The sequence below is a fragment of the Lepus europaeus genome, chromosome 8, assembly GCF_033115175.1.
Source record: "Lepus europaeus isolate LE1 chromosome 8, mLepTim1.pri, whole genome shotgun sequence".
NCBI lineage: Eukaryota > Metazoa > Chordata > Mammalia > Lagomorpha > Leporidae > Lepus > Lepus europaeus.
In genome coordinates this window covers 82,303,374-82,315,564 of record NC_084834.1, presented here as the reverse complement: position 1 = coordinate 82,315,564, position 12,191 = coordinate 82,303,374, and the positions used below count along the sequence as shown (strand labels likewise).

The following is a 12,191-nucleotide window of genomic DNA, read 5'->3' as shown; positions in this document are numbered from 1 at the left end:
AGGTAGAGTGGCAGAGAGGGAAAGGTAGAAAGGGAGGGAGGGAGGGAGGGAGAGAGAGAGGGAGAGACGGAGAGAAATAGATCTCTGATCTATTGGTTCACGCCCCAAATGTCTGCAACAGGCAGGGCCAGGCCAATTCTAAGCCAGGCACCAGGAACTTCATCTGGGTCTTCTATGTGACCATGTGAGTGGCCGGCATTCAGGCATTTGAGTCATCAGGAGCTACCTTCCCAGGTGTATTAGCAGGAAACTAGATCAGAAGCAGAGCAGCAGAGACCAGAATTGACAGATATAAGATATAGGTGTTTCAAGTGGCAGCTTAACCTGCTGTACCATCTTAAGTTTTACCCTTTCTCTATAATTAGGTTGTAAGAATGTCCCTCACAAACATTATTACATTGGATTTTTCCTGTTTTAATTTCTTTCAACAAATGACTTTCATTCACTTACATTATAATTCCCAATATATTTCTATTATCTTTTTAAAAGATTATTTACTTATTGGTTTGGACATAGAGTTATAGACAGAGAGAGAGAGAGAGGCAGAGAGAGAGGTCTTCCATCTGCTGGTTCACTCCTCAAATGCCTGCTGAGCAGAACTGAAGCCAGGAGCCAGCAGCTTCCCCTGGGTCTCCCACATGGGTGCAAGGGTGCAAGGGTCCAAGAACGTGGGGCATCTTCCACTGTTTTCTGAGGCCATAGCAGATAGCTGGATTAGAACAGCAACAGCCAGGATATGAACCAGTGCCTATATGGGATATTGGCACCACAGGCAGAGGCTTAGCCTACTATGCCACAGCACCGACTCCTATTTCTATCATCTTGTTTATTGGTTTCATATAGCATGGCTTTTCATCTTTCTTTTTTGCTCCTTTCCTTCCCATAGAAATTTTATTTTGATCTTACGCTTTGAACCATTTTTGTGCTCAGCAATAACATTTTAACCTGAACATTTGCATCAAGTCTAATGCAAATAGCAGAACTATTCTTTCCTAAACAATAAATGCAAATTGGAAAAGTTTAACTTAGTTCACACTTGCTGAATTCCATGGTAATTCTGTCTACAGTTTATGCCCATCTTGTTTTTAACAGCCCCTCAATTTGTTTCGGTGACTTTTTAAAGAATCAATTTTTATTTTACATTTTTAGTAGTTGACTCAGTAAGGCTTTGTGAGTAATAAATCTTGATTGTGTGAAAATATTTTAAATGTTGCTTTTATGAGTAATGTTGGATTTTCTCATTCTGTCCTCACAGGTGTTTTAATCTCCCATTTACATCCTAACTCATCCACTGTTCTGCTCTGAATTCTCCAAGTTTCATGGGATATATTCCAGTTTACTGATTTTCCCATCAGCTTCTTCTTAAGCTATGTCTGATCTTATTTTTAATCTCCCATTGAATTCTAAGTTTCAATGAGCATGTTTAAATTTCCAGACATTCTATTTGATTTTTTCCCCAACACTATCTTCCTTTAAGCAATAATCTGTTCTTTCATTTGTGCCTGTATTCCTTTTAAAAATCAGTTTGTGTTTTACTGGCTTTATGGTCTGACTCAGATTATTTTATGAAGCTGTGTGTTGATAGAATGCTTACTCATGTATTATGCTACTGACTCTCCTTGGAAGTAAATCCACTAGCGTGATCTCAAACTTTGATTTGGAAGTCAGGTCATTTTTAAGTGTAGGCTATTTTTATCATAGACATCACATTATAGTTGTGGGAGGGATACTTTAGGGTGACCTGCTGTTCCCTCTGCTGGTACCCCAGAAGTTTTACCAATTATGTTAATTATACCCCCTTTGTTTTTCTTCCCTGCACTGTTTCTTTGTCTCCACACCAGATCTGGGTGTAGGCTTGTGGTTTTACTAGAGGTCTTATTTAAGTGAATACTTCATTTTCCTTTTCCTTACTACGAATTTTCCTGTGGTTTCCCTGGCCTGGTCGGTGGGGAACCTCCTGGCTCTTTCTCATGGTGGTATAGCCGTTCGTGGGCCCTAGCTTTATTCAAGATTCTTCCTTCCAAGTCTCAGACTCAGGCTTTCACCAAGGGCTTCTGCCTCTGTGCCCAAACTGAAACCCCCAACTCCCAGGCCCTGGGACCTCTGTCCTCATCCACGTGTGCTGCTGTCATCACTCACATGATTGACTCTTAAGCTTTGAGTCGCAACATTTCTGACACTTGAGCATTTCTCTTTCTTCCGAATCTCTTCTCTCCCTATCCACAATTGCCCCAGTGTGTGTATCTTTTAAGCCTGTAACACGTTACCCAATATTTCTATAGGATTTCACTTAAAGGTGTTTGTATTAATGTGGGTGACTATGGAAGAAGTATGTCTATCCGTCTGATTATTTTGAAAGAGGAGAGAGAGAGAGAACGAGAGCGAGAGTGAGAGAGTGCTCCTATCTAATGGTTCATTCCCCAACTGTCTGCAATGGCCAGGACTGGGCCAAGCCAAGATGAGTGCCAAGAACTGAATCCAGGTCTTCCAGGAGGGTGGCAGGAATCCAATTACTCAATCTATCAGCACTACCTCCTGGGACCTGCATTGGCAGGAACCTGGAATCAGCAGCTGGAGCCAGGGCTCTGAGGTAAGATGTGGGCACTAGCTGGCATCATAACTGCTATGCCAAATACCAGCCCCTGAATTTGGTTGTTTTCAAACAAAAGAATGAATTAATTGTATTGATTAATTAAACCTTGACATTAATATTTTTCATTTATTTCACACTGTATTGCTCTTCAGTACCAATTTAGCTTTTCTTTAAAAAAATACTATATTAGACTATTTAGGCAACTCAGAATCCTACTCATATCCAGTAAGAATTGGGAATTTCTCCTACGTAGCATTTTACCTACATTTATATCAGAATTATTTGTATATAATTTTGAGTATATTCAGAGATTGTATCTCATACCTGGTTCAATGGTAAGTAGGCTCATTTCATTTTGAGATAATATTGCATTATCCAAAAGGTTCCTCCCAAAGTAGATGAATATTAAATGATAACTCTTAACTATCCTTTGTAACCTTCTGGCTGTTTTTTTCTACCTTCATTCTTTGTATATCCTTGGCCTTTCTGCAAGTTTTATAGTTTTACATATTTTGTGTCCCAAAATATGGGCTAAAGCATCATTAGTTCTTTGCGACACTTTGGCAACAATACCATGCCGGCAACACCAAGCTTACCGGTAAACAGGAATTATAGCTTTCACTGTAAAATACTATAGTTACACACTGCAGCAATATCTCTGTGGTTTTTATCACTGAGGAAATCAATAGCAGTGTAGACTACAATTCTCTGTTGGACTGGAGCAGATATGGAAGCAGGTGAAATGGTTTATTGACTACTAGGGATTTTTACTATAGCAATCAAAGCTGCAGAAATAAACAACTCTTTAGCTGAATGAATTTAACCCAAATACCAATCCATTTCAGTCTAACAAGACATACATATATATGTAAACAAACAAAACTCCTCTTCCTCATTCTTCTTCCCTATTTACATGCAGAATTCTGGTCAGCACTACTGGCACACATCCAATCAGACAGAAAAATGTCTATTCATTCTGTAAGAAAAGATCAAGATGCTAAGGGGTTACTGTCTTGGTCTGAATATTTCATGTCTGTAGTTGACAAATGTCATAATGTAGAATGTGTCATTTTATGTAACTAATAAAAGGTCCAGTGTTCCATATGGTGGCATGGTATTCCTTGTTAAATAGGTTGCTTTGAGAATTTTTAAATATGCACAACAGAAACAGTAGGCGTTAAATCACCCGTGGCTGAAGTACGAAGTTGAGAAAAGGAGAACAAAGAAAAGAAGGAGAAGAAAACTCCCAAAATTGCTTTCAATGACATGAATCAGTCTGTTCTATAGTAAAGAAAGAATACGAAACAATAACAGTGTTAAACTAAAACTTGTCTGTGTTATGCTGTCATTTTAATTCTCAGTCCAACTCACGCTGGAGGGGACAAACCCCATGTCTCAGGATAAAGGGTTTGTACAACAGCTGTATTCTTTTCATTCTTGCATTTCTGGTACAAACTCTGTAGGATGCACAGTAGCAGTCCTCAAATCAGAACCAGCAGCTTTATGGAAAGCTCAGCAGCAGCTCCTCGTCAAAGAATGCAATACATCCTGATCATAAAAATAAGTGGTCTCTTGGATTTTTATTCTGTGTGAATAACATAATTATTTATTTGTATTTTAAGCAAGATTTCTTTTTAAGGGTCCTTGTGTGTATAGACTCTGAAAGGTAAACAATTTCACATATGCTGAAAACAAAATATTTCATTCCTAAATGACAAACACAAATACCTTTACACAAACACATTTGGCTGCTTGTATTCTGTAAGCAATTTGCAACGTGTTAGGAGAATGTCAACATTTGGCCACCATTCGTTTAGATCCAAAGATAGCACATTGATTCATTATTCTGAATGTATGTGATTTCAGAACAATTCTTTTTTTTTTTTTTTTTTTTTTTTTTTTTGACAGGCAGAGTGGACAGTGAGAGAGAGACAGAGAGAAAGGTCTTCCTTTTGCCGTTGGTTCACCCTCCAATGGCCGCCGCGGTAGCGCGCTGCGGCCGGGGCACCGCGCTGTTCCGATGGCAGGAGCCAGGTGCTTCTCCTGGTCTCCCATGGGGTGCAGAGCCCAAGCACTTGGGCCATCCTCCACTGCACTCCCTGGCCACAGCAGAGAGCTGGCCTGGAAGAGGGGCAACCGGTACAGGATCGGTGCCCTGACCGGGACTAGAACCCGGTGTGCCGGCGCCGCAAGGCGGAGGATTAGCCTGTTGAGCCACGGCGCCGGCCCAGAACAATTCTTATACCTTCACTCATGGAAAGACATGGTAAACTGTGTATACCTAAGGGATCCTCGATAAAGGGAAAAGAGTTGGTAAGCATGGAAATTAAACTACCACCTCATCAAGATAATCTAAAGAACAAAGGCTTGCAAAAAGGAGAGTATTTAGCTTACAACACCCATTCCATTCCCGAGCCAATTTTCTGCACTCATTTGAAAAATGTATGTAACATTGTGTCATGTATGTAACATTATGTGCTTTAAATAAACTAAATCGAACCCGCATTATAACTTCTGACACAAACTGGTCATTTTCAAGGGGACGTGAAGATGTACATCCTAAACATTGACTGTAAACTGACAAATCTGCTTGCACAAATATTTACCATCCTTATGTATATTTCACATTCTGTGGACATTGGTTCTGTATCAGTCATGAATTACGAATAAACAGCTCCCTTTTTGGGAGTCATGTTTTGACTCCGTGAGTTTAGAACACCCTTTTGTGCCCTCTAATAACACTGGGTTATGGTTCCCTGGTCTGGAAAGAATGACGATCTCTCCATGGAAAAGACTAAATCATGCCCTGCTCGTGGGAAAGCAATACTGTGCGTCACTTGCTAACCAGACAGTTATTATTCATTCCGGTTCCTGGGAGATTAGTATTTTCCAGTTTTCAGAGAAAGAGCTTGGATATTGCTATATTGGAGCATTTTTGGCCATTGTTCAAAGAATTCTTAATTTCTAATATTTTCTCCAAAGATTTTTCACATGGTTCAATCTCAGGCCCTCCAGCCGTCTGTAGTTTGCTCAGATCCACTTACTCTGCATGCAGAGCCCATCCGTGCAGTTCTTGGATTGCAAGACCAAGCCGTCGCAGTCCTTGCCTCCATTCTTGGGGGCTGGTGCCGTGCACTCCCTCCTGCGCCAGTGGGTGCACTCTGTGCCACACGTAGACCACTTGCTCCATGAGGTCCACCTGCCATCCACTGCCGTGAAAAAAAGCCCACATGAGATCAGGGGGAGAAGCAGCCAGGGGAGGGGGAAGGGAAGCAGAGCTCAAGTACAAAAGAACGAGACCACAATGGAAGGAAAGGTTGGACCTAGAAGTACTGTGTTCATCTCCATCACTGAAAACTAGAGTGTGTTCTACATTGTCTGGGTCTTGTGAATGTTTCTGAGAGGATGTGTAACTGTTTCTTCATGGACCCAGGCCATAAGAGTGCTCATGGGACACACAGAAACCAAAGTGGTCACCAGGAGTAACACGAGAGTTGGCGAGGGTGCCCCCTCTGCCTTCTTTTAATAAAGAAGCTTCTGGATTTTGTGTTGAAAATTAGGGGTATCTCTTTGGGTCTAACACTCCTTTATGAGTAGTGTCATCTTGACAGTAAAGCTTGTGTGGGAATTGAGAGAACAGGTTGCTACAGCAGGGGGAAGTCCTTTCATCCATCCATCCACTATCCCTCCCTCCATTCAGCAATCTGTCCATCCATTCATCCACCTATCCATTTATCCATCCACTCACCAATCCGTTTCTCATTAAACCCCATTTACTTTAGCTGTTTCATCCAGGCTGCTAATTTCTACTGAAACCTTCCATTTATTATCAGATGATTCCATTCCATTATTTGATCATATATCTAGTTCTCATTTCATTTTAATAATAATATTTAGCTAAGTCCCTAATTTTATAGTTATCCAGACATTTAAAACTGATTCACTGTCCTTCTAGTTTTGGTAGCCAACTTGTCAGCAATTTCAATGATAATGAACTGAGCTATCTCTATAGATCATGCAAGTTAAGTTAAATCTCAGTTTGAAGAAAATACATGAGAGTTAATTCACCATCATACTTTAAAATGAATCCTTTTAAGCTTATCACAGAAACAGGATAAAAATGTTGAAAGAAGAGTTTTAAAACATTTAATGTTCTCTGAAATACATAAAAATTATGATTATCTAGGAGTTGATATAAAACATCAAACATCATACCTGCATATTGGCAAAACAGTCCACATATTTTGGGAAGATGGTCTACATATTTTGGGAAATATATATGATTTAATAGTCAAATTATTCTATATATATTATATAATAGGCTTAGAAATATGTCCATACAAAAAAATGAAGGCATTAATATTTCTATCACACAGAACTGGCTGTATCAGCAACTCTCAACTATCTGTGCTGAAGACATCTGCTTAGGCCTAGACTGTTATAGTGAACAGAAACACACACACACACACACACAACCTCTCACTCACTTTTAATTGAGTCTGCTCCTAGATAAAATACAGAGTAGTACAAGGCAAAATCTGAAATTCCAAGTCTAGCTAAGTGCCAAAATGTGTTCTATAAATAAAAGCTCTCAAAGAGTTCAGTGTGGGAGACTGTTTTGATACTGGGAAATCAACACTTGAGAAAGTAACATGTCAATTATATTTTTCTCTCCAGTCATCTCTGCAGCTTGTCTCAGAAAAATTCTATTAAAAGGATGAACTGGAGCAAAGTTAGGTAAAATAAAGAGAAGGAGTTTATGCATCAAAACAATTAAACTGACAACAAAATAGCTACTCCAATGAGTGTATCAAATGTATTGAGCATTTATATATAAGTTCAGTCTCACTTTGGTTATGTTATATAAGTAGACATTTTAATGGATTTTGGTATTGGTAAATATTAGCTTCGATTACCTAGGGATAAGAGCTGTTGACAATATGAAATAGTACAAAAGGATGCTAGACAGCAAAGGGACACAATCTTGCTATAGGTACAACTGAAACTAACACAGATGACCAACATGTATAGATAATAAAGAAATAGCTGCATTGTACTTTCAAAATCCGTTATCCCATGTATCACAAAGCTCTGTCTTCCTTTTAATTCATTCCAAATGTTTTATTTGCTGTTGCCCAGAAACTGACACCACATATCAAATATTTCAGTCTAAAACACTTTCTAAATTTCAATTCCAATTAAGTTCCCTGGTTTTCTGAGGATCAAGGGTTGTTATTCTTAAAAATGTGTGGCTTTCAATGCTGTTCAAAATCCCTTGAATTATAGAACCTCTAATCTGGGCTCCAGCAGTTCTGCTGAATAATATAGATGGATTATGTTCAAGAGTGTTTAATCTCCTCTTTGATACTATTTTGCATATTTGGATAACAACCTTAAGTACTCTTTTGGAAGAAAGCACTTGATTTTTCCAGCAATGTAAACATTGACTGTAGGATGGATTTACATAATATTTATCACACCCTGAGGTCAAGAATTAGCCACTTGTCTCTGTTCTCTAAAACATGTTTCTAGAACGGTGGGACACATTTGGACAGAAAGGATGGACCGATTTACCTGGACACAATGTGGTACAGGCTATTTTCTGAACACTCTGCCCTTCGCAGAAGGCACCACCATTGAGTGGTGCTGGGTTGGTGCAGGTCCTTGTACGTTTCTGATACCCTCGTCCACAGCGGCTGTTACACACCGACCACTCTGTCCAGGTGGACCAACCACCATTCACTGAAAGGAGAAAGACAATATCAAGTAGATGCACCTCTGTGAAGATACACAAGCCACATACAACATGCGAACAGAAGTCTTCTCCCAAGTGACCATACAAAACATCTAAAAGAAGGCTAGAAGAGTCATGCCATTTCATACAGAATTTTATTGCACTCATATTATTGAAAGATCTAAACACAGACATAAATGGAAATTTATTCACCAAGATTTACTCACAAAAATAAATAGGACTGTAGTCTCTTTTCCTTGGCCAACACTCTTTAAAAAAAATACACCCCCTTCCCTTGTTGAATTCCCCAAATTACTTTTGATAGCTTATCTCAATAAATGTTTACATCCTTATGCCAAGGCTGCAAGTGGATAAGTCCGTAGTATGGGAACTGAATAAAACCATTTAGTTTTTAAAAAACAGATGATTGATTATATCTCTTTGGTACATGTAAACTTAACAACCTTTTAAGTATATTTAGTCAGTCCCACAAATAAGTGAAGCAGGTTAAAAAAGAAATTCTTACAGTGTTGGAGTTTTAAGCAAACTGGTTATTTGAATTGGCAATCCAACCAGTTGATGGAACTGGAATGGACACTTATTGTGTGTATAAAGGGTTATTATCTCTTTCTGGTATTTGTGTGTGTATTATCTGTGTGTGTGTGTGTGTATACATATGTATATACATATATATATATATAAGTATACATGTATAAATTCAAAAAATAAAATACTAGTTAAATGTGTAAGTTTTTCTGTAGAGTTCTGATGATTCCAATCCATGAGCTTTAAACTTGCTTTATGAGGCCATGAAAAGGACAAACAGATGGCTGATAGCTAGGAAGGAACTTAACCTGCTCAGCTTTACAAATTCCAAATGTCATGGCATTGTCAGTGTAAATTGCTTACTAACATACTGGCAAGCTGATATTCGGGGTTATGGGCTACAACCACTGTTCTGCCAAATATTTCTAATGAGGGCTGAATAATCAGAAACTTTCAGAGACAGAAAGGTCTCTTTGAAGATTCTGGGCTTATCCCATCATATAGAGGGAAGACAAGGGCTCAGAGAATCCAGGTTTAAAAACACAGTTAGTGACAGATGTGGTCCTAGAACACAAGATTCCCGACTTTCAGTACAATGCTCTTTTCCTAGTTCAAAATGCTAAAATCACTTGGGTTTTATATTTCCTAAAAGAAAATGCATACATTGCACTATGGATATTGAAAGCATACTGTAGGAAGGCAGAGTTTTGTGCATCCATAGAATACATCTATATTTATTGTTCTCATTAGTTATTCACGATTGGTACATTGCTGTGATTGTGCCCCACTGCTTCTTTGCATTTCAAATGCTGTTAGTTAAGACTTTCAGGCAGTTTAGAAAAAGATAAAAAGCAGGAAACATTTTATTATGACTTAAGAAAGGCAATTGCTTATAATTCAACATAGCCATTATCTGGTCTAGGAAATTAAACCCCAGAGTAATCATAGGATCAAGAAAATCTGCATGCATCTGTCCTTAATTAAAACGACAGCTTTAAAGGATTGCTAAATTCAGTCTTTGAAACATCACAGTGATTTCTGTCCTCATAAGTTCTTCTATCATAAGTATACGTCTACCTGAATGGTACTGTAAGGGAGACAAAATTTTAGCATCTATACTTTTAGGGCTTTTTCTCCTAGACTTGAGAATTCAGTTGACTTAAGAAAGCAATAGGAGAGAAAGATACAAATATATTTAATGCAAGCTGTCTGTGGCATGGGCACCTTCATGAAAAAATGAAGACCCAAGCGTTGAGTTGGAGTGAACCACTCACATACTAATTTGGATAGAGTAGTGAATTGTGTACAAGTAAGCAAATTATGTGGTGAGGCTGCAAGAGAGAGTTATTTTAATAAGATCTAGATAGAACTTTCTTGGTCTGGACTTCCTGTTCCTGGATGTTACTTTTCTTCTAGTGCAGGGAACTCGCCTTTCACAGGGGAATGTTATCTCCTGCTTTTAAGCAGCAGAAGGGAAGGTGCAGGGATGTCATATCAGCTGCATGACAAATGCCTTTAACTTAGAAGGAATCAATGTGTCAGAAGGGCGTATTTTGGGGGTGCCAGGTGCTAAAGTCCTTTAGTGCTGTTGGAAGTAAGTAAGTGCCAAGAGCAGATTACCTCTACCCCTTCCTCACAGTCAGGCAGGCACCAAGGCTCCTGAGTATCATTCAACACAGAAGCAGGGGGTAGTGACAAGGCATGGGCATTTATCATTACAGGAGGTGGCAAAAATCTCACAATTCTTCCTAGGATTGCTGTGTCTCCTTTGAGACAATAAATCATCAATATGCCAAGGATCTATTATGTGTCAAACATTGTGAGAAATATATCAATATACTCACCTGTCTCTCAGGCTACAGAGGAGCTTAAAGTTTCGCTGGGAAGATGAAAGTTTCGTAAAATGACCAGAAAACAATGGAATGCTAAACTGCCCAGGGAGACCAAAGCACGCATGCCACATCAAAACTCAGTGAGAAATTGCTTAGTACTTGAGGAAAAATGATAGGTTTAGAGATGACATGTACCAGAAAGGGAAGAAGCTGAAGAAGTCATCATATTGGACTCTGGCATGTTCTTGGGGTGAGGGCCACTTGACCATGGCAGTCCGTATCATCCCTTTGCATGTGTCTCAGGGAGGGAATCAACAGGTTTTAGGAAGTTCAAGTTCTGACGTGCTTGGGGAACAGGCCAGCTCCAGCGTTCCAAAGATTTGGTAGTCGCTAGGCTGAGCCCTGCCCACAGAAACAGCAGCAGGCTGATTAAGCATCTTCCTCCCCAGACTTCAGCATAGGGCTTGGTGCCACAGCTGGTGGGGCTGAGGCGGGGTGGGTGGTGCGTGTCTTGGGGATCCATGGACACTTTTCTGGAAGCTCATGACCAATGGCTGAGAATTTTTAAGCTGAGACTTTCTTTTTTTAAAAATTAATTTTATTTATTTTAAAGGCAGAGTTATGGGGCAGGGTGGGGGTGGAGAGAGTAATTTTGCATCTCTGGTTCACTCCCCAGTTGGCTGCAACAACCAGGAGCTGGGCTGATCTGAAGCCAGGAGTCAGGAGCTCCCTCTGGGTCACCAGTGTGGGTATGGGGGCCCAAGCATTTGGACCATCTTCCACTGCTTTTCCAAGCAATTAGCAGAGAGCCGGATTAGAAATGGAGCAGCCGGGACTCCAACTGGTGTCCACATGAGATGCCAGCCCTGCAAACAGCAGCTTAACCTACTGTGCCACAGGGCCAGCCCCAAGCCAAGGTTTTCTTACCTGGGTAGCAGGGAAGTAGGTAAACTTCACTGTCCATGTGGGAGGCTAGAAAGCATAGCACTGGAGGTTGAAATTACCCGTACCTACGAGATACTGCAGCTGGACGTGAACTAGACAGAGAGCTGGAAAGCTTACTCACCATAAACTATGACAGTGGCAGTTGTACTTTTTCTCTTGGCAACGATGTTTTTAGCAACACAGGTATAATTTGCAGTATCAGAGAGTCGGGCCTGCTTTATGATGAGGTTATGATCAATAGTAATGTAAAAGTTCCGGTCTTCAACAGGATCAATTATGTCTTCGTTTTTCAACCACTCCACCTAAAGATGCACAAGAAAGTCAGATAAATCCCCAGTATGGGGCCCTTGAAGACTGTTTACCCTAACTTGTGTTTTGTGACATGTATAACATCATTCCACACTATGAACTTCAGCAAACTGGAAGCAAGTAACTTTGCGAGGTCATGTTAAGTATCACTCACCTGCCAAACATGCTGATTCTGTCTGTACTACATTATTTTCAAATGTCAATGAACCCACTAGGGAATACAGTGTTCAAA

At 39.8% G+C, this 12,191-nt stretch overlaps 1 protein-coding gene across 1 annotated transcript in view; it reads right to left on the bottom strand.

Moving 5' to 3' along the window:
• UNC5C (unc-5 netrin receptor C) overlaps positions 1-12,191 on the bottom strand; it is a 365,627-nt gene that overhangs the window by 56,180 nt on the left and 297,256 nt on the right. The window contains exons 5-7 of the mRNA XM_062199151.1: positions 11,772-11,952; positions 8,168-8,335; positions 5,638-5,802 (exon numbers count right to left, since the gene is read on the bottom strand). Of these exons, the coding sequence (XP_062055135.1) occupies positions 5,638-5,802; positions 8,168-8,335; positions 11,772-11,952 (514 nt within the window). The remainder of the gene's footprint in view (positions 1-5,637; positions 5,803-8,167; positions 8,336-11,771; positions 11,953-12,191) is intronic.